The 23,293-nt window shown below is 40.1% G+C and overlaps 1 protein-coding gene across 5 annotated transcripts in view; it reads left to right on the top strand.

Moving 5' to 3' along the window:
• Positions 1 to 318: 318 nt before the first annotated feature.
• Positions 319 to 23,293, top strand: part of FXR1 (FMR1 autosomal homolog 1) — a 36,317-nt gene continuing 13,342 nt past the window's right edge. For all 5 annotated transcript variants that reach the window (XR_008734453.1, XM_055723639.1, XM_055723636.1 and 2 more), the window contains exons 1-8: positions 319 to 460; positions 10,312 to 10,364; positions 14,431 to 14,524; positions 15,797 to 15,868; positions 18,084 to 18,232; positions 18,698 to 18,791; positions 19,686 to 19,802; positions 19,902 to 20,072. Coding sequence is in view for 4 of the 5 variants with exons in the window: in XM_055723639.1 (XP_055579614.1) it covers positions 410 to 460; positions 10,312 to 10,364; positions 14,431 to 14,524; positions 15,797 to 15,868; positions 18,084 to 18,232; positions 18,698 to 18,791; positions 19,686 to 19,802; positions 19,902 to 20,072 (801 nt within the window). In the remaining variant the exon portion in view is untranslated. The remainder of the gene's footprint in view (positions 461 to 10,311; positions 10,365 to 14,430; positions 14,525 to 15,796; positions 15,869 to 18,083; positions 18,233 to 18,697; positions 18,792 to 19,685; positions 19,803 to 19,901; positions 20,073 to 23,293) is intronic.

Raw genomic sequence — 23,293 nt, 5'->3', positions numbered from 1 at the left:
CTTCCCCCTCCACCGCCACAGGGCGGCCGCTCCCGCGGGGCCGGGCCCAGCCCGCCGGGCCACCTGCGCCGCGGGGCGGGAGCGAGGCCCGGCAGCGGCCGCCCCCCTCAGCGCCGCGCTGGCCAGCAGCCGGCCGCTCCCACTGCCGCGGGCCGCGGCGGGGCGGGGGGGCAAGCGAGAGGCCGGCCGCCCTTCCCGCAGGGAACGCCCCGCTCCGCCGGCAGTGAGCCCCCCCCGCCCGCGGCGTGGGCAGCCCCACCGCGCGCGGCGGGGGGAGGAGGGGCGGGGCGGGGCCGGAGCGGCCCCCACCCCGCGGGGGGCGGGCGGAGGGGGAGGGGGAGCCCGCCAGCGCTCCCCCCCGTGGTGACAGTTTCTAGAAGCACGTCCCGGCGTCCTTTGCGCTCTCAACATGGAGGAGCTGACGGTGGAAGTGCGCGGCTCTAACGGGGCCTTCTACAAGGTACCGGCGCGGGGAGGGCGCGGCGGCGGGGCCGGCGCCGCGGGGGCAGCGCGGAGGGCGGCCTCCCGGTGGTTTCCGCGCCCGGCCGAGGGCGGGCGGCCGCTGGTGGCCGTGAGGGGAGCCCCGCGCCGGGCCGCGGAGGAGGGAGGGTGCGGGGGGAAGGGCGTTGGGGGAAGGTGTCTGGGTGTGGTGGGGGTGGCGGGGGCTGCGGCGGGGCGCGGCTGGCGGGGGGGTGGCGGGGCCGGAGCGGGGTGGCGGGGGCTGGGGAAGGTGCTGCCGAGGCGGGGTGATACGGGCGCCTCTGGAGGGAGGTCAGTGTGGCGGTGAGGGAGAGCGGGGGGGCGGGGGGCAGATGCACCGCGCGGGGGTTTGCTCAGCCCTCGTCTTGGAAAGGTGTGTGGGGGTATTTTTGGAAGAAGTAGGGGCTTTGGGTGGGGTGGGATGGACTGAGGCGATAATAATAATTTTAAAATATTTTAAATAATTCTTTTAAGATTTCGAGTTTATTTATGTCAGCAGAAAGCTTCCTTCACCATCACCCTCCCTGGAATGTCAGGATGTTACAGGATCAATGCAGAATACTCTCAGCTGTTGCCCGTCACTCATTTTCCCCTAAGCCTGGCTTCAGATGTTTAAGAATCCCAGCTCTTTTTATGGCAATAGCCTTCTGTCTTCCTTTCCAGGAGGGCTGATTCCAGCCAGTATTGTGAGCACACAGTGTAGCTGTGTTCTGGGAGTATTTAATCTCAGGACTCTCTTTAGCTATTGTGCCTAACCGCATACACAGTGCAGAATTGCACATGCGATGTTGCACTGTGGGGTGTGGGGGTGTCCTTTTTTTCCCTGAATTTCCTGTGTGCAGCTGTGGATTTGGCTTGGAAGTCATGTGGTAATTGTACAGTATGTAAAGGCAGTTGGTGTCCAAGGGATTGTAACCAGCTGACTTCAGGAGTTAGTTTTTTTGACTGGCTGTCTATTAAAAGAGGCAAACAGGAGATACTCTTGTCAGGAAAGAATGTCATGGGATAAGCTATATCCCCTTTCTAGGTAAGCCTCTTAAATTTTTACCAAAACTAGTAGATAATAAATTTTGTGAATCAGATGCATTTTTAGTTGGACTTGAAATACCACATAGTAACCCACATCAGAATCATTTGTATTTAGAACAGGATACTTCTAAATAGCTATAGATTTAATATTTTTCCCTCCCACTGCCTATTAGGAAGCACAGAATTTGGAGATGCTCTTCTTAGCTTTCTGTTTTCTACCTTGTAAGCTTGGACCACTTTATAAACCATGGATTAGTTGTTTCTTCTGCTTAAGAAGAACGTGAGACTAATGGGAGTATTAGGAGGTGTACTGAATTCTTGGATTGAAGGGATCTGTGTGCACCGAATTTATTGCAAAAAGCCTGATTTAAAATCTGCAATGATGACGTCTCCCTCTAAGTCAGTCAGAATTGTCAGGCTTGGATTAGCACCATGATGTGTTTTAGCGCTGTGAACAGTGACTAACAAAAGCAGAAGTTTTACTTAAAAATGGCATTAATGGTTTTCAGATCAATGAAATGGGCATTAAGGCCTGTGATGGCATCTTTATGATGGATGAAGTCAGGTTAGAGTGATTGGACCCATAGCAACCAAAGCCCCAGCTCAGAATAATCCACTGTGGAGAAGTGGGGAAAAAAACCCAGAGAAGTCCCTAAAAAAACCAAAACCAAATAAACCAAACTGTAACACAATTTAAAAAGATGATTATTGTGAGCTAAATACAATGAAATGCGTGTTTCAGTGACTCCATTTTGTGGGTCTAAGTGTTCAGGTAGGCAGAGGTTATGCATGCATTTTGGGACTAAATAACACTCCTAGTAACTTTCTGTTACAAGTTTCTGAAGCAGAGGAGGGAGGTGTGTCAGTCTCATCTGGAAAGTACTCTTATTTTTGACCACTGATAGCATTGATAATAGCATTTGTAAGATAATAAGCTGATCTTCTCGAAGCTCCATGTCGCTGTATAGAAGGTGGCAAAAATTTTCTGAAGGGAAGAGCAGAATTTATTCAGTGGGATGAAGTTTGAGGTTTGCTCTCTGAACAGTCTGAATCCTGATTCATTAGCACAGCATACCTCCCGGTAAATGAGATGAGAAGGATCCTGCTATGCCAACAGAGATAAAAACCCAAAATAATTATGTAAACAATTACATGACAGAATTTTTTTAATGAGTTGTTAATACTCTCTGCAACTTAGATGTAGTAGAACGAATGTAGTGATTAAATCTGTTGGAGCATTATAATGGGGTTTTCAGTAGTTACTAGAGATAGGACCATGTATATAAATGATATTCTTTGTAGATTTTGTTCCTCATTTTAGTAAAATTCAATTTTAACAGGGAATTCTTTGTACATGTATTTATATGTATACACTATGGTTGCTGTAAATTAGTGGAATGCTGTTCTTTATTAAAATACATGAAAAGTCAAAATATTTTTTATGATGCATAGATCGGTGGACAGTAACTGCGTTATGGTAGACACCCCAAGATAACTTCACGCTCTTTTGTCCAAAAAACACTGTGATTTAAATTTAACCTCTCCAAACCAATTTATGCTGGTTTTTTCTCCCTTTGCTTTAAATAAATAATATAATCTAGAGAACAGGAGAGCATTTACCTTATATTTTATCCCAGATTCTCAACCAGTATACAGCAGAGTCAGTGTTCAGCCACTCCCTGCAGCTCAGAAGACTTTGCATATATCATAATATTGAGAAGCCATTTTCTTTAGAGAACAGATGGCACTGATGGGGCTCCAAGTGGTCATGGTCTTCTGAAAAAAGGTGAGGTTTGTGTAGTGGAACAGGGAGGAGAGTGGACAGGGGTGATGAACTGTACTAGTTAAGGGTTTGTATGTATTAGAAGTGTGGTGAGGACTTCCTTAGAGCAGAGCAGTTGATGCTTACTAGGTGAGTGCTAGATTGCAGTTTAGGTTTTGCCTTTGGGACAGAAGAGTAGAGGTTTGCTTTTGTGTTTTTTTTAATTTGAAATGGCCAGAAGTATCTGGATTTCTTTGGCCTCTAAGTGGGTTGAAGAGAGTGAAAGTTAAATACTCGCAGCCTCATCTTGGCCTGACTGCAGTATTTTCAGGATGATGATTCTCTGTGCCATTAATATCATTAAGTAAATCACAGATGGTTGGTGCTGGCAGAGACTATGGATAGAGGTCATCCAGTGCATACCCCTGCTCAAGCAGTGCCACCTAGACCCGATTGCCCAGGACCATATCCACGTGACTTTTGAATATCTGTGAGGATGGAGACTCCACAGCCTCTCCAGACAATCTGTGCTCAGGCACCCTCACAATAAAAAAAAAAAAAAAAAAAGTTTGCTGTCATTCATACAGAAACTCGCATGTCACAGTTTGTGCCCATTGCCTCTTCTGCTATTTGTGAAGCATATCTGTGTAACTTTGGGCAAGAACGAGATGAAAGCTTCTGTTTCATCCAGTATCCCCATCGGCTTGCATATGTGCATTTGTATGCAAATTAGAGCCCTGGTTCTGCACATTATTCATGAGTTCAGGTGTCAGTTTTACATGAAGTGGATTGGGCCTTGCAATAAAATGCAGCCAAGGTACATAAATCTAACACAAGGTAACTTCCTCTACCTGGCTCCTTCAACAGCAGCTGAATAACTCTGAAAGGTCCATTACATTCTTCGTTGTGAGGACTTAACATGTGCTGAAAAACTGATTCTGGTGCATTGCATGCATTTGCACTCTTTTTTTTGTTCTAGAATAGTCGCTGTTCAGATTATGCAAGGGCATAAAATAGATTAAAATGTGAATTAGAATGAAACTCAACCTTTAGCGCTTCAGAATCCATAAACTTCCTTCTTGTTCTGTTCCTCTTTCAAGGGATGCAGCTGTTTTGGTAACAGGACTAACCAAAGTGCTGGTAGCAGGAGTTGGCATAGGCCTCAGGGTAGAGACTAGCCAGAGTATTACTAAGGGAAAAAAATGATGAAGGATAAGTACATGGCATTTCTCCACATGTACAGTCTCAAAGCACAGTGAGCAATTACGTGTGAGAAAAGGTTTATGCATCAATAAAAAAATATAATAGCTTTTTAATTTTTCTTAGAATTTTTAATTAGTGGCTTTGAAAACAACTCTGGAGTTCTTCTGAATGGTTTTTAGCTTGATGGCTATTAAAATAGGAAGCTGTCATTAAGAGTGTAGCTTACACATCTGTTTGTACCCAATTACTACACCAGGAAACATGGTAACTGGTTTTTTTTTTTCCTAAAGAACTCAACTGTCTTAGAGTGGTCAACATTAATTTATTATAGCTAGCCTTAATGGGTGGGAATTTTCGGACATTTTAAAGTTGTTAACTGATGTCTTTAAAGTTGTGTAGACTGGTGAAAGAAGTATCTGTAATCATTACTGCTGTTGACAAGCCATTTGCTTGAACCTTTTAGGCTGTTAAAAGGGAGATGCCACAGGCAGTGATTATTGATCGCTGATGTACATCATCAGTGGAGGATGTCTGTCAGAAGTTCTGCCCTTTGGGAATACGTGTATGAAGAAAGCAGTATTAAGTAATGTGTCATTTAGACTTAAGTGAATAAGCCTAAATGAGGGGATTTGGTGCTGATGTTCTTGCATAACTGTCATAAGGACCCTTGAATTTACATGTGATAATTATGATCGTGAATGGAAATAAGCAGTAATGTCATAGATTAAACTGGTTGCTAAAATTGATGTAATAGTTCAGGATCTTTCTTACTTGATGCCTGCTTGTAATATTTGTGTTTTGCAGTGAACTACATCTGCTTTGTCAATTCCTTGTATATGCAGGTGCAGCTAATCACTTTAATGAATATAATACTTCATGAAGTTCAGTCCTTTTTGTCCAGTGATTTGATTATTTACAAGTTTCCTGTGTTTTCTATGATTCCCGCCTGCCGGGGGTCAGCGTAGGATACATCCATTTATAATATTTCATGTATTGGTTATATGAAACAGTTGTGTATGAATGTTAGTTAAAAATACTAATGGTTCTTGTTTCTGAAAGGAGGGAAAGGATTCCTAATTAGATACAGGCTTTTTGACCTTTATGTTAGTAATTCAGAAACAGTCCATGGTACCAGATGCCAAAGTATTGACCATTTTAAATTTGCTCAGCAGTGGGTAATGGTCATAGTATAGTTTTTAGTGTGCAGGTATGTGTCACTCAAAAGCCAGCACAGTGGCTATCCCTGGAAAGAATGCAGGAAAATTAACAGCACCTCGTGTTTAGATGGGACTGTCCTACTTGTGGGTCAGATAAGAAAGCAGAATGAAGAGGGAGCTTGAATTGCACTGTTACACAGATTTTGTGACTTTGCCTGGAACTGGATTTTAAAAAACCACAACTGTGTGTATATATGCAAGCATACAGTTCACTGTAAGGGCACTTCAGTAAGTCTTGATCCGTTTATGTTATCAGCAGATCTTAATCCTAAATCCATGAGCAAAACCCAGGTAAAAGGGAAGGAGAGTGTGTGTGTGTGTGTGTGAAGGGATGAAGTCTCAACTGTAGTGATTTTGGTGACAAATGATCTGTTCATAGTTTCCTGTCCTTTTGCTCATACATAAGACTGTGTGGCCCTGTGTTAGATTTTCTGGATCACTGATCCCAAACCTAGGCAAGAGTCCTAGCGATATTACCCTGCCTTTTACAGGTGCCAGTGGTGGGAGCCTGGCTTCTGCCAAGTGAGTGGCAGGGGCAGGTCTGAGCCAAAGTGCCTGGGGAGCCAGCACGACATTAATAGCCTAGCTTGTAGTACAGTATAGTCTCCCGTCTGCCTCATGAGCTGGGCTGCAGCAAGTGGGGCATACATGGGCTTCCAGAGATCCAGCTCACAGCGTAAACCGGATGACTGACACTAATATCTGGACAGTCCAAATTGGAAGTCTGGCAAGATGAAGTCACATCACATTTTCTTTGCTTCCTGCCGCCCACAGTCTTGTATGTGGTATAAAACACACGCAAATGTTACATGCAAGCTTTCATGTTGATAATACTACTCGTCGCTGCGTGGTTTTGGTGCCAGTGAATTTATTGATGATGTGTTTGGTGGTCTCTTGTTAGCTCTGCCTCATCACCTCTGTTTGTAATGAGGATACATGGAATGATGTGTAAGGAACATAGAATATTTCAAACTTAAGTATTGGCATTCTCTATCTTAGGCAACACTGCTAAATTAAATTTCAGTAATGGAGTACCTTGTTCATTTGAGCAAAAGTTAATGTGTTGCATCAGTACTTCATTTAGTATAAAATGTTTCTGATCAGACATGACTAGTGCAAGCTTAGAGTACAGATCTATTTATATCGGTTACCTCACTGATAAAGAACTCCTTCAAAACTCCTACTTGAGGACGAGGATGTTTACTCTTCTGTTTAATGTTTATCACACCCTTTCTGAAAAAATCCTTGTGAATTTATAGGTTTTAATATTAACTTTAATGTTAGAAAACGTGTTTTATATTGCAAAACACCTTAATACCACAGGTTTTTTGTACAACCTTTTTTTGAAAAACTCTCTATGGTCTCCCTTTAAAAATTACACTAAATGTCATCCTGACAGGCATGAAATCTATTTCTCTTGTTTTTATCTTGGAATTGTAGGTGAAAGCTGATAATGCTTATAGTAAAGCTTGGGGTTGTAGGTAGGAAAGTAGTATGCAGGAATTCTTTTGACAAATCTTTTGATGATACTTTTGGCATATTTCCTGGCAGTAAGGGAATTATTTCTCATAAAACGGCATTTAAAACCTATATTGCATTCTGATCATTTCTAGTTGTATTGCAAATGAACCATACAATCTGTAGTACTTCATAGACTGCTGTGCTTCAGTTACTGCAAATGTGACAGCTGTAGAGAAATTTATAATAGTAAGAATTATATTTGGGACTTTTTACTTTTATGTTATTCCTTCACTGTTAGTCTTGTGTTTAGGCAGGCTGTGATCAGACTTTTCAGGCCTCAGCAGTATAATTATTTAAATAATTATGTAACTTTAATGCTTTACATATGTCCCATTTGTCACTTGAAGTATATATATACTTGATAAAATATTATATTTGAGTTTGAGTGTTTATATATATATATATAAAAATATTGTGGAGTGAAAGAGTTTGACAATGTCAAGTGAAAAAGCTGTTCAGGTAATGTCAAGCAAGTTCCTATGTACAAGTCTGCTAGCCATGAGTCTGCATTACAGTCTCATGGGAAGAGCAGTGTGCACACTTTGAAGTGAAAGACTTCCCTGTGTGAAGGAGTTCCTGAAACCCCCATGGTGGTGTAAAATGTACAAACTCTTGGTTGGAATTTGTACTTTCGATTTTATTAAGAAGTGTGTAATGTTTCCGTTTGTGCAGCTGACGTTTGTGCAGTGTCAGCTGTTAGTCTGCTGTTAGTCATACCTGCATTATTGTTCCACTTCAGTCTTCCCATTCTTCAGCAGGACGTTGGCTTGAAAATAAGTTGAATATTAAATGTGTTTGTGCTGTCATGCAGAAAGCCAGACTTTACCTAGTAATGGACTAATTGTCTGAAATCCTGGAAAGTCAGTGCATTGGGGATTCCTTCTTTTCTACTTGTTTTGTCTTATTAATGAAACCTGCAGCTAGACAGTGGATTCAGGATTTTCTGAACTCTGCAGAGCATTGTTCTGAATGTTTTTCAGGTGTTTTGTGGTGCCTGATTTTGAATCTGAAGTTTTGTTTGTTAATAGAGGAAAGATAACTGAATTCAGATCTGCAGAACAAATTTTCAGTTACTATAGGCAGGCCCTAGAAATATATCCATATTCCCCCTCCCCCCCCCCCTCATATTGACTACTGGGGGAGCATGTAGTAACGTAAGTAAGAGGTAACATTCAGCTATGGAATAAAGCAGCATAATGAGGTGAAGACTAATACTGAATCACAGACTCTTGGAATGCAAATAAATGGCTGTCCATAGCAGGGAGTTAAATCCCTTTCTGTAAATACTGCTTTATGTTAACTTGTCATGCCTCTGAATGATGGACTGCATGGCCTTGGTGTGCAGTCCTGTGACTCTGGCATTTTGTGCCTGGATAGAGTTTAAGTGAATTGTAGTAGAACAAATTTTCTGTGCTTTATGTTACGATATTTCATCCACATGTTGGGGCATATTTAAAGGGGACATTGATAGCATAAATTTGGTAAAAGTTCTGCATTACCTCTGTTGTTAGCTAATGCATACTTGAGGCAGTAAATTTTGTATGTTTTTTGCATCTTCAGACAGACAGAACTTGAGTCTGCCTGTCCAGTTTACCTGTCCAGAAACTTTCTTGAAACAAAAAGGCCCTGATTGTGGGTGTACTTCATTGCCAACTGTTTCAGTTGCTTACCTTTCAAAGAAAGAGATTTGCCTGCCTTTCCTTGCAGTGGCAGGATGGCCTTTGAAAGGGTTTATTTTATTGGGAACACACTAGGTGGTTCAGTCAGGTTGGCTTCTGTGATTTTCTGGTTACCTGCTTTGTTCAGGGTTACCAGTGTGTGTTCTGCTAGAGCCGGTCTTTTGTGTTGCTGGCAGATGGTTTCAAGTGAAGCTCAGGGAGCGGAAAAGCAGGTTTTGAGGAAATGCCTGCACAGCATTGCCCGAGTAAGAGTTCAGGTAAAAGGAGATGTGTTCGTTTAGGGCCTTTGCAAGCAGCTGTCAGCGTGGGCTCCTTTACTGTCTGTCATTACACTGGGTGATCTCCTGTGTCAAAATTATCTTTCCATGAGCTGGCATGGCACATCATATGGCTGTGGGCTAGTGGCTCCTTGCACAGTTGATAATGTTCTTCATCCACCTCAGCTGGCAGTTTCTTAGGTGGATATAATCCATTCAGCAGATTTCCTGGAACTTCTCTTAACATAGCTATGCAACTCTCTCACTCCTTTAAAACCAGGTTCTTCCTTGACCTCTTCTGCTTGGGCAAATACCAAGCTCTAGCAAAAGCAGGAGTACTTGGAAAGATGTTTCTTGTCCCTTTGCTATTTTTTGCCACATGCCTTCCTGCCTTAACCAAGAGGTGTAGGAACTTGTACTTGAGTACAGCTGTATTTATTGGGTGGTTGGTTGTCTTCAGGTCTTTGACATAATCAGTGCCCCCTGAAGAAGCCCTTTGTCTTTCAGAAGAAAGAAGGGGAAGTGGGATTTCTCCTTAATTGTTCCTGAGATCATAATAATGTGATACAAAAAAAAAAAGTGAAATATTGTATTCTCTGTTTTCCTGTGAGATCCTACAGGTATTTGGCCTCATACAGCTCCCAATTTGGTACTTGAGAGATGATGCTTTAACTAGCTCTGTGGCAGGCTGTATTGCTAAATTTTACCCAACCTGCAGTCATACCATTCTGAAGGATGGTTGTTTGGATTTGGTTTCTTGTTGAGAGCACCCATTAAGCGAATAATGCTATGCTCAGCTCTTTGACATTGTACTGCAAGTTGTACTAATTGCCCTGGGCCTGGATCTGTCTCCTTTTATTCCTGTAAAACAGTTGTAGGTACCTGTAGATAAAATAATAAACTCTTGAGTTTTCAGTTGTAAATGTGCTGGTCAGATTTCAGCAGTCATTTGGAACAATCCCTGTGCACTGTATTTCTTAGAATAGCCAACTAAGAATATCAGCAACCTCATGTGAAGAGTTGGGTTGTGTCTTGGAAACTCCTACGCTGGAACCCTAGAATTAGTGGTGGTCTGCTCTTTGGCTTAGTTTCAGGCTGTCTTGAAATTACTGCCTTGTTTTGATTTTACTTGCATTCTTGTAATAAAAATGTTTTTGTTTTAGGGATTTATCAAAGATGTTCATGAGGACTCGCTCACAGTTGTATTTGAAAACAAGTAAGTATTTTATTTTAAAAATAAATCATTTGGGTGTTACGTTATTTTGGTTTTGTGCTGTTGGTATTGTGTGTGTTTGTTTTGATACGAAGAGGAAGTAGCATTAGAAAGGTAATGGTTTTAAAAGTACAGGCTCACTGTTCAGTTCACAGTCTCCATGAACTATCTTCTTGAATTGCTGTATCAGAATTCAGCTCCTCAGTTACACAGTCTTTTACACTTTTGGTATCTTTAGCAATGTCCATAGATGTGACAGCCAAATTTAATTAAAACAATTATCCATGACAGAGGCCTGATACTGTTAGACTAAAGCAGAAAAAGATGGAAAATACCACAGTACTTCTGCCTGTTTCATTCTGGTTGTGAACACTGACCAGTATTGCTCAGATCAGATACACTTCTAAAAAAGCAAAAATTCTGTATCGTGAGAGTAATTGATATTTTCTCTTTAATTATTAAGAAAGTAAGTATACATACATATCCAGTCTAAAGACCTGTTCTTTTTTTAGTGGAAAAGGAGTTTGAATCTGTAAGCAAACCTGGAGAAAGAATTATCCATGAGGGCCTCTTCATTTAATGTATAAACACAGCAGTGCAACTAGGGGCTTGTAGTGGCAAGTCAAAGATAATCCATGGGATGGTAAAGTATGAATGAATAAGTGGTGTTCAGCATTCAGACTGATAACACTGTGGATTACCTGGGAGATTCCAGGGCTGATTTAAGATACTCTGGGAGCTACATTTTCTTTCCTGTTCCCTTCCAGTTGCTAGGTGGAGATCCTAAAAATGCATCCGCTTTTGATGTGAAAATTTTTACTAAAGTTGCCAGCACCAACCTGTGGATTAGTCTTTGACCCTTTCTTCAAAAAAGATTGCTGGGTAATAAAGGCAGTACTAGGGAGTGTGCAAGTGTATGTTTTTACACAGCATTTTAGAATCTTGAGGGTGTGTATGCATATACATACATGTGTGTATAGAAGTAAATCTGGAGGGAGTGGGGAAGAAGTAATTCTAGGGTTTACCCTGCAAAGTCCAGTCTTGATTTCTTTCTAACCTGTGTTTTCTAGCCCTTTTATGAAGAGTAGTTAGAATGTCAGGTGGCAAATATAATTTGTACTAACAGTTACTGGGGTGTTTATGGAAGTTGTTACTGTCTTCTGGGTTTTCATACCCCCATCCCAGAACTCAAATAGAAAGAACAAATTGGGTCCTTCATCCTGTCCATGGTCTGTGACAAATCTTTAGTTCCGTATTCAATGTGCATACCTTTTCTTTAAGGTAGGAGGCTCTTTGCCTTCAAAACGTATACTTTCACATCAGAAACCAGGTAAGCTAAAGGAAGCGCCTATGGTTCACAGCTGGAGTCTTAATTGCTGGCAAACACGTTTCTGGTGTTCGGTGTCCATGTCATCCATTTGTTTTGCAGAAAGTCTGGTGGCAGCGGCCACGTTCCAAAAAAGATAGGCTACAACGTATGTAGAATGTTTTGCTGACTAAATATAGGCCTGATCAGGAAGTGAGTATACAGTTTTAGTCACATTATTCTGTGATGTAGATCTGACAAACTATTACCCTTTTTACTGAGTTAAATGCATAAGGGCTTTAGTAGAACTGAAGTCAGCAAGGGTGTCCTGTCCTGAATGCATCATTTTGTTGTGATAGTGATCAGTGCTAGTGAAGTAAACGCATCTACTCTGCTAAAGGCAGTCTGAATTGTCAGTTTGCATTTTCTGCGATTGTTAACAGCTATCGTAAGGTTCCCGAAGTTAGTGGCCTAGCGCAGACTGCTAATGATAATTTTGTGGCCACAGCAATAATTAGTCTCTGGGCAGATAATCCTTGATTCTTTTAAAAGAATCTTTTTTTTTTGGAGGTGAGGAGGCAGAGAGTGAACACAGAAGCTTCAGGAACTGGAAAAGTCTTACTGTGTAAGATAGAAAATGAGATCTTGAGGTGCAATGTCATGAGGCTCATTGGAGTTTGAAGCAGCCACATTGAAAGACAGACTTCTCTGTTGGAAGAAGCAAGCACCTCCCTTTTTTGTAATTTGTGCCAGATATTTGGGATAATCCTTCTGACTGTTAGCTGTCAGTTCTGCCAGATCCTCTTGGCAGGTAATTTGTAGCCAGTCACGAGTCATTTCTTAAAACATCTTGTTTTGTATTTCATCAGTGAGATGCTCCAGTTCTTGACTTTTTGCCATTAAAACTTTGACAACTCCTATTCTGAGAACTGAGCTTTCTGTGCCCTTTCCCACTGTTATTAAAAAAAACACAAAACATCTTGCAGCTGACTAGGTAATTCATTATTGGCCCATCCATTTCTGGGGGATGAGGTTCCTTTAGGTGATTGGAGATGGAACCAAAAATAACCTGCTGCAACTTCAAGCAGATTTTATTGAAGGTACAAGGTCTCTTCAGTCATAGCATGTCATTATGGGCTGTTTATAACTTTCTGTAAGCTCCTGTTTGCTAGATTCTTTATCTACAAGGTGCAGTTGAATAGGGAACTTCAGGCAGCTCATTTGAGTTTGCAGTGGTTTTGCTGCCATTGTTCAGTAGTCATTATTACGCTCACACTTTCTGAACTGAGGTTTTATATACCTTATAATTTAGGAACGCATTTTGTCTTCAGATGCTGTTTGCCTTTGCGTCTATGAGAACAGTAACTTTACAAAGGTGGGGATGGGAAGGAAAAACCCAAACCCTGAGTTTAGTGGCAATTATAGCTGCAGCCAGGGCAATTGAATTGCAATTGATTTTTGTCAACCTCTTTCACTGTTTCTCAGAAATCAAATGAGATTTAAATAATGTCTTATGGCCAAAATACCTTCCAATTTCAACGAAAGCTATCCATAATCTTCATGGGTCTTTCCTTGTTTCTCAAAGTTCCACTATAGTTAAAAGAAAAATAATGTGTATAATAATGGCTGGAGCAAAACTGTGTATGGATACCTGACATCTTTATTAAGTGAGGTACTTCAGCGTAAACTGTCTTTTCAGAGAAAACATAGGAATGTACCCATCTTGCAGAAAGTTAAAGAAGTGCCTTTTGCTCTTAATTAACACTGAGACTTGTTCTGCTAATTTAGCCTGCTCTGCATGAAAGTGAGGAGGAAAAAAACCCACTTGAAGTAATCCTTACTGGTACAAGTTAGTTCTGGATCCTGTCTGTACCTGATGTGAACTTTAAGATGGGCATAGGAATGATTTGACAGATATTGTCAAACTCTCTTAGGTGTTCCAAGTTGGTAAGTTTTTTGAGGGATGTTTTTTTCCCTGTATTTCAAGCTGTGTAGAGACTTCGAGTGGGTTTCTGATTAAAAGAGTGAGGAACAGCCAGTGTTGTTCTGTGGCATTCACAGAGTAGAAGGAAGAGGAATTTCAGGAGAATGCAGAGGATGTGAGTTGCTCCAGTAGTCCTTGTAAAATACATTTCTGTAAGTGAAATGCTTTGTAGAGCCAGCTGCAGTAAGATAAGTAGCTGTTCTATACAAGAAGGTAAAATTTTAATTTCGTGTGCCTAGTAATAATTGATAGACAGATATAAAGGTGTGTTTTTACTGAATCTGTTTGCCCGACACTTAGTTGGGAGCGTTAACAAGTTTGTGGGTAGGAATGTGAAGTTTTGTGAACAACCAGAGTCAGATCTTCCTGGAATACTTCAAACATTGATGGTAGGCAGTTGAAATGTTAAGTATGAGGTGAAGAAATGGATGAACCCCATGTTGAAGTGCAACGATAAGTTTACATCTATATGAAAGCTTTATGACTTGAGCAGTAGAGATATAAGTACATCATCTTAATAGTATTTTCACTGGGTTTCGTGAAAGCCATTTAGTGAACCCAGTTATGTTACAATTTTTCAGTTAATTTAAAAATTGGTTTATTATTAAGTATCTTCCCAGATACTGTTTTTGTCTTGACAGGATTATTTTCTTCCTTTGCTTATAAGGTTTGGTTTCTAGCAATGAAGAAACAGACTTGATTATATGGGAAGAGTGAGTTTAGTAAGAAAACAACAGGAAAATTCTCGAAATAATGTGGGATGTCTTTTCAACTTTCAGTTGGCAACCGGAGCGCCAGGTACCCTTTAATGAAGTCAGATTACCACCACCCCCTGATATCAAGAAAGAAATTGGTGAAGGAGATGAAGTGGAGGTGAGTTTATGCTAACAAACTGATTGTCTGTTCAAGGTGGTGGTCATGATTTGAGGTACAATACCGAAGTGAAGATTTAAAATAGAGCCTGTCTCTAATAATGGATTTATTAGGCTTTCAGTGAAACTTTAATTTCAGTTTTTTCACAGAACTACCAATGGAACTTTCTCAAAATCTAAAATTCAGAATAGCTTGAGAATGTTTCAGAATTAAAAACAAAACTAGGTAATTTTAATTTTGGATCTGGAATGTAACTGTTAGAAATGTTTTGATGTGAAGAGGTAATAAAGCTCTTCAAAAAACAAGTTTTAACCCAGGTGAAATACCTGGTATAATCTGGTAGGGAATTGTGTGAATTCTATGGTTTTACAGAGAAACAGTGTTAATTAAGAATTATTTATTAAACCTGGAAATTAAAATACGCATGTTCTGTTCCCAGCTCATTGTAGCATATTTAGAAATTTAGTAATTAGTTTAACTTCTGCTTTTTATGCTACTTGTCCTTAAAACCAAAAATTATGAGTTTCTTTTGAATACATTTGTAGTTTTGGGTTAATAATATAAGAAACAATGTAGTATAAGGTGCTGGATTTTTCTAGGTTGTTCTTATTTGAAATGCATGCTATTTATTGGCTTGCTTAAGAGGTTAAATGTAAAGGATTATTTTCTGCCTCCTTGTTGTTGCAAAATTTCCTATTTAGTCTGCATGCAAATGACTTTGGCCTGTCAGAAGTGTATAAGGAGTAAAAGAAACTTACAGAAGATGAGGAAAGTGAAAGTTCAGGAGTGTTCTGTTCTATATCTGATCTTGCATTAACTTGATAGCGTTTGTTAAATATGGAATATTTAGTCATATGATGACTTGGTTATTTCAGTAGTCCCAGGTATATAAAGTAAGCCAAGGACAAAACAAAAATCTAAATTGTGGAGTTAATTCTGTGTGAACTTCCAGTGTGAAGACAGCGTTTGAATTTAGTGAGGATTTGCCCCAAATAAGCATTGAACCAAGGTTTTATCTTCCTTCAGAAACTTCTGTTGAATTGTCAGTAATATATGTAAAGGAAATCTGTTCACGGTCCTTGTAGTGCAGAACAATAAAAATCTGTGCAAGAAGCACATACCTAGATACTTTATACAGTAATAATTTTTGTGTAGAATGTGTTCCATTCTAGTGAAAATTAGAAAAGTTGGGATGTTTATTCTTCATTATACATGCAGGCAAGTGAATTATGTCTCTGTGTGCTCTCAGTGTTTTTCTACTTTGATTTTCAGGTTTATTCTAGAGCCAATGACCAAGAACCTTGTGGCTGGTGGCTGGCAAAAGTTCGAATGATGAAAGGAGAGGTAAATTATTTTAAAACCTACTGACTTCTTGCTGTTAGGTTAAATACAGTAAAGATGAAAGGTCTTTGTGATGGAAGAACTATGAATAAAGTACTACAAATACAAAAACAGAGTAAGTTGAGGTGGCTTTGGAATGACCCATGCTGTATGACACAGCTGAGGGTTGTGTTTTTATAGCTGAGCCAGTCAGTTCCATTATTAGTAGTTAATTGCTTGGAGGACTGTGTGCATGCGCAAGAACAGGACTTCTAACAAACCTACTTTGTTAATTGAACTTGGTGGTAAAAATTAAGTGGTATGCTTCACTTGTGTTATAGTTTGTTCAGACTCCATAAATCAAGCATGCTGTAGCTATCGATGTGTGTTGCTCTAGATTTTCCTTTGTGTACATATTTCTACTGAGTGTAGTGGAGAGATGCTGGTTGGTTTGCTTTTACATCTATCAAGTCTGTATTTTACCGTTCACTGTTAAGAGTTGCAGCTGCAAAGTAACTTGTAGATTCAGACACTTAAGTATATAGTGAGTTATGGCAGTGTCTGATGCAGTCTCATTAAAGCTTTATTTTGTGAAATGACAGCAAGAACATTTAATTTTGTAGTAGGAAAGGTCCTGTGTTTTGATTCTACAGTATTAGATTCCTAGAACTGAAGGAAACTGGGTTGAGAAAAAAATTGTCCGATTTCTGATACAGTTTAAAAACTGTCAACAAAGAGTAACTGATACCGAGTTGTGTTAAGGGCAAGGTGGTGGCAGACAGTTACCAGAGGAAGATTTTGTGTCTTGATCCTTGTGGATGAACAGCTTGTTAAGAAAACGGCAGAAAAGAAGACAAACTGATTTAAATGATAGTTTGTCATTTGGGGCTAATCTGCTTCTCTTACATGTTACAGAAATTTGGAATTTTATTATCAGCTACCTTGCTATGCTGCTGATTTCAAAAAGTCATTAAAAAATTCCTAATTCTGAATTTAAATTCAGAATTAAATTAAATTAAATTTTAAAATCATCAGATATCTGGTGTCTTCATAGAGCATTGTCAAACTAGTTATTTTACAGAATTGTCCCCCCAAGAGGAAACCTCCACAGTTCAGTTTTTGGCTTCTTTGTACAGTCTGTAACACGGTTCTATATGCAAATTGTTTCCTTAAAGTAAATGTGAAATTCACAAACAACGCCTGTGTCTAGTGATAGTCAGCTTTGTGATTGTTCTGATAACCAGAAATAGCTTTAATTATAGGAGTTAATTTTTTAAAGTAAGTAGTGGTAGTTCTCGTAAATTTAGTTGTCTGTTTAGTATTTATTTTACGTTACTATTACTTAAATGGTTTTGTGATATGTTTCAAAGCAGCTTTATATGATTAGGGTGATCCCTAAGCCAAACATAAAACCTGAACTTGGAACATAGCATGTGGAAAAGTATGTCACAACCTTAGTGATTTACTGTTTCCTGATACTTGATAACTGGCGGGTGTTGACAAAACAGATACCAGTTTTGAGGGAGGAAGAGGAGAAAGTGCTGCTGCATTCCTAATTGCATACAGACGGAAGGGAGGATAGGAGAAGGCTGAATCCCCAACACAAAGCCAATCTTTGGAGAGTTTGTGCATGCAAGCTTCTTTAGACTTGCAAGTGTTGGGTAGAAGTGTAGGAGATTATTGGTAGCTGTTAAATCTTCTTAGTTCTCTTGCCTTCCGAAACTGGGGATAGTGTGTATCAAAAAGATTGATTATTGAATTTTTATTTTCCTTTTGATCTCTACATGATTCACAGGTGGTTTGCTCTTGAATCAGTAGTTCTGCTTTTTTTTTTTTTTTAGACTGTTGCAAAGCAGATATTTCTGTGATGAATGAGGAATGAGTTATGTTTGCTTCTCTATGGTATATTTTTTAGCATTAGAGCTCCAGTAAAAGTTTTGAAATTTGGAAGTTGAACTGGCCTGAAGTAGGTATTTGAAGAGAGATGGGCATGAGAAAAATCTTGTCAAAGATGCTTTTTGTGGGGGACTGAAATTACGGTACTCTGACCACTCAGGTATCAGATGGGTACTGAGATATGTCAAAGTTTGTTTGTGTAGAGTTGTAGCATTACATCAACTCAGATTTATGTTTTAGTCTGTTCGTATTTCATACTTTCTTGGTGATGCTGGTAATGTTACTATGTCTTTGTTGTTCCTTACTGAAGTAATTTAAAAAAATCCAAAAAATTCTTCCATAGTTTTATGTCATTGAATATGCTGCTTGTGATGCCACTTACAATGAAATTGTCACTTATGAACGACTGCGACCTGTGAATCAAAATAAAACTGTCAAAAAGAACACCTTTTTCAAGTGCACAGTGGATGTTCCTGAAGATCTGAGAGAAGCGTGAGTAGCTCTACACGCTTTAATTAGGCATTTACTGTATTTGGGCAGGGGGGAATTGGACGGGACAAGACTCAATTAAATTTTAGAGGCCAATTTACAGGTCCATGAAGAACTTTTAAGGGTGGCCTGTGGCTGCAGTAGCTGCTTTAGAAACTGCTGACAGGGACACCTGCTTGTGGGGTGGGGATAGAAAGGGAGTTCTGAGATGGGAGCTTGAGGTCTGTCTTTAGGCTTGTACAGGTGATGCACTCACAGTGGGCTTCTGGTACTGAGACCTGCCAAGTAACCATGCTGGCATACGGTCCACAGAGAAATAAGCTCTGGAAACACATTATGGAGAATGGGAAATTTTCAGTTTCTGAATAGTCATCACCATAAACTACTGAAACATTCTTGGTTCTGATCATGATATGACATGTTCTGTTTTGATGCAGCTTGTTGAAATAAGTAATTTTGTTTCCTTAGGTGTGCTAATGAAAATGCACATAAAGATTTCAAAAAAGCTGTGGGAGCATGTCGAATTTTTTATCATGCTGAGACTGCTCAACTAATAATACTGGTAAGTAATTATTTCTATGTAGATGTTGCAGGAATTTTCAATATATTATTTATGGGAAGTATATAACCAGCTGTGTATTTGTATGGAAAGTGGTTTAACTTCTCAAGCTATGGAAATTATGGGAGATTTGTTCAAAGTAGATGTGTTTAAATGTAATCTTTGGGTGTAGGCCTTTTGGAGGGGCTACAAGTATTGCACTACATATAGCCTAAATTTAGGAGCAGCTTTCAGTCTCGTCATTTCTGTGATTTTTGTCATCTACAACCGAGTACCGTTTCACTGCTTTGTGCAGATTGCGTAAAGCTAACTCTAGCTTACTGTGCTCTGGATAGTAGATTTTCCCCTGCACTGTATTAAACTGCACTTTGACGTACAGCTGGGTTTCCACATGAAGAACTGCACTAGTTCAGCAGAGCCATTAAGGAATTGTTCACTTAGATTCTTCTGTGACTGTTTCCTTTTATTCCTTAGACTTTTTTCCAGCATTAGTTTCTCTTCACAGTTCTGTTTACTTGATACTACCCACTTGAACGTCACTTTATACAGAATTGTATTTTCCTTGCTTATGTCCTTAGCTCTGCCATTTTGTGAGTGACAAGTATGTATATGGTAGAATGATACTCAATTTTTCTGGGGAACATCAAGGGGAAAGAGTTAATGGTGTATATCCAGCAGCAAAACCTTTAGCAGAAAACATGCTGTGAGTGAGAACAGAAAGTTGGTGCTTTGCAGAAGTGGTGCTGAACTTCTTATGCTTTATTTTGAGGAAGAATAATGTCCATGTAAGTTCTAGAAATTTCAGATCATGTTTATGATTTAGTTTAAGTTGTCGATTTATCCTTCAAATGTGAATTTGCTTAAAAAACAAAACTTCATATTCCTTCACTTCTGCAGTCTGCCAGCGAAGCAACAGTGAAGAGAGTGAACATTCTGAGTGACATGCATTTGCGCAGCATTCGCACCAAACTTATGCTTATGTCAAGAAACGAAGAAGCTACAAAACACTTAGAAGTAAGCCATAGCTTGTCATTCTTGTTGCTTGAAACTGAGTACATAACTGTACGTGCCATTGAGTGCGTATGTATGATTCTTACTTGGTTTCTTCTTCAGTGCACAAAACAGCTTGCTGCAGCATTTCATGAGGAATTTGTAGTCAGAGAAGATTTAATGGGACTTGCTATAGGAACACATGGCAGTAACATACAACAAGCCAGAAAGGTTCCAGGAGTTACCGCCATTGAACTTGAGGAGGATACTGGTACTTTCAGAATCTATGGAGAGGTAAGGGGAAGCTTTGTATGGACGATGAGCATTTCACTCTGTATCTGCTTTTAGAGTGGCAAGAGCTATACCCAGAATTAAGAACTGGAAATAGCTGAGTAGTTGTCTGAGTGTCTGTATGCATGTTCACACTGTAGCAGTTTATTTTACATGTATTTGGAGTATGAGACTTTATTGTGATGGTGTCTTCCATAAGATGTGTTCTGTCCTAATTCTCCATGTGCTGGTGTGCGAATTCTGTAACTGCACAGTGTGTTTTGGTCAACCTGAGAGAAGTATTTTTTTGCTGCTATTTTGCTTGATCACAGATACGGATTTTTTTATTCCTTCAGACTGTATATGCTGGTTTTGTTGGTTCTTCTCCCCCCTTTCCAATTCATATGTAGTTTCTTGTGTAGTGTCTGCTGCTCTGACTCAGCCAAATCTGTTGAAGTCTCTGTCTGCTGCTTCTCATCTTATTTCAGCAGTGTAATGCTGGCTTTGGCAAAACGATACTGGCTTGCTCCAAGTTAATTCCATTTGTGTGACTCTGACCTGATGTGCTTTAAACCTTCCAAGTGCCTTGAAGTGTAGCTGGTCTTTGCACCAAAACGAGCATCCATTCAGGAGGCAGAAGAGTAGCGACAAAGTCGCCACTGTCAGTAAGGCCCTGGCAGGACATTTCTTGAGGTTTTTTATCACGTGTTACCAGCTCTACAGATGCCACTAACACCCGAGTGTCTGACACTTAGAAATCCTTGATTGTCTACTGTTTCGGGAATTTTGAGGTCTCTTAATTATGCTCCATGCATGCAGGAGTAGAACCTGGTTATGATCCAGTGGTCAGAGGAAGTTGATACTGCTGAGAGGAAGACAAATTTCTGTATTCTTCAGTATCTCTGAATTTTTGTGACCTTTTTTTGGGAAACCTTAAACACTACTAGGGTTTCAAGGTGGCAACAGATTGTTTTGATCCTAGTACTACCAGTAAATCATATCACACAGTTCATGAAGAAGAATCAGCCAAGTTTGAACGCAGTAGAATGTCTGGTGTATTCCAGTTTCAGTCTCTTTAATGTGAATGATGTGATGCTGAAACTTGTGGAAAGGTTATGACTGTCACCAGCCTCTTACAGTAGTGCACAGCAACGATTATAAATACCAGATGCCCCCTAAATAAAAACACCGTTAGACAGATCCAGCCTTGTCCTTCCTAGAAGAGATAGCTGCTTCTAAAGAAACCAGGCAACCTAAATACTTCACATGACAACGGCTTCATCATCTGGGTATACTTGTATGCTCTTTCTGCCTCTTTTAAGCTGCAGCTGGCAAGCAGCTTGGGCCTAATGGCTGGGTGCATGGGCTGAGATGTGTGGGAGTAGTGATCCAGTGTCCTTGGCATTGTATCAGGGTTTGAGGGTCTCCTGTACCTAATGTTTTGCGTAAAATTGAAAGTTCAGTGTTGCTCAGGGCCAGAATCTTTGAGGGAAGGAACAGGGAGATTAAAATTTAAGAGTATTGGGAAGTTTTGGATAGAAGGACAGCAAGATCCTATCTATCCAGGCTTTTTCAGGAGACTGTTACTTGTTTTCTCTTTGGAGAAAACAAGAAAACTATTTTTCCCCTTGGAACTTTGATTAGTCTTCTAGTCAAATGAAACTGAGCTAATAAGAGTTTTATTTTTGTGGGGAAAAAAAACCCCAACTTGTATCACAATGGCAGAAGCATGTTCCCTGCTATGACCTGGGAGGGTTTTGTCTTTTTCTGCATGGCGATAAGGCTTTTCAAATGATTCCCACAGGTGGTTTTGTTTTTTCTATTTGGGAAGGTCCAAAAGAGCTACCAGGACTTCGGAGAGGCTTTTGAAACCTTGTCTCCGAAACTGGTGTGAGACTCCTGAGACAGATCCACCATTTGTGATAGGAGTGCACTCCCAGAGTGTGTAGCCACTAGATCTATGTTAGTGACTGGTACAAAACATTTTCCCTAAAATCTGCAGCTATACAGTCTTGTTTCACACTCATTTAGAACTCTCCTGCTGCAAAAGTGGTAGGTACAGTGAGTGCTGAATTTGGAAAATGATCCTGCATTTAAGATTTCTCTGAAAGACTGTTGTAACATAGATGTGTTTTGATTGTATGGCGTACTGTGTGAAGTAACCAGAGTATGGATGGGAAATTCACAGTTAGATAGTAACTGGTAACTGGAATCCTTTAAGGTCTTTAATTCATGTGCACGCTTCTAGAGAAAGAGTGAAATATTTTTTTTTTCCTCTTCGGACTTATTGACTGTGAGGAACTGAGAATATATTGTCCAGATCAGCTTTGTGTGCTCTCTCATGTTGAGGTGTGAATGAGTCATACAGGTTGTACTTGCGTAAAGGTTCTGAGTGCTTGTGGCAAAGTGTTGATATGCCTACGGGTGCACTGGAGAGCTCCAGTTCCTGGCAGTTGCTTATTTTTTTCATCCTGGCTCCATTTCTGTGAAAGTGGTCACTATTCCTTCATATTTACTTGGGAAAGAATTGATAAAACATACCTCTAGCACGGGGCATTTTGAACTCTGTAGTTGTCATATTTGTAGCGTTCACTGAAGGTGAAAAATTGCTAACGTGTGTTGGCATTTGTATCATTTTAGCAGTTGCTTTGCATAACCTCTGCTCCCTGCAACAACTTCCTGGTCATCTGTTTTCCATGCTGAATGGATTGCTTCATTATCTTGAAATCCAGTTTGCCCATGGTTCTCTGGCTATCATTTTGACCTCTGCCAGAAGTGGAGGTTTATAAATTTTTTGTTCTCCTAGGGCTTCCCTGATATGGTTGAAAGATGCAGGAGCTGGTGGTACCCTTATTTCAAGTGTTGCCTAAAAAGTGACAGATGGAAGGGCTGAGGTGTTCATGTAAAATGGAGACTATGCTCAAAAGCTGTCATTACTGACTAGATGCTGATAGTCATTCCTTAATTCTCCACTTCTGCTGTTGCTAATTTGAAGCTTTGTTTCTTGTTTCAGCATCTGTATAGCCTCAATTAACTGTCAGTTAATTTCTGTCATTAAATGATAAAGCTGTAAGAGAGTATTTGTAGGAGTTGTCCCCACTAACCAGTGACGCTGACCCGTCTTGGAAAACGTTGTAGATGAGCTGCGGCCAGAAATCAGCATCCTCGAAGGAGAGTGCCTTGGCTGTAATTTATTTGTAATGAAGAGGTGACACAATTAGGACAGATTCCTTAGTGCAGTACGC

This window comes from Falco cherrug, chromosome 11, assembly GCF_023634085.1.
Source record: "Falco cherrug isolate bFalChe1 chromosome 11, bFalChe1.pri, whole genome shotgun sequence".
Classification (NCBI taxonomy): domain Eukaryota; kingdom Metazoa; phylum Chordata; class Aves; order Falconiformes; family Falconidae; genus Falco; species Falco cherrug.
This window is presented reverse-complemented; position numbering and strand designations above follow the sequence as displayed.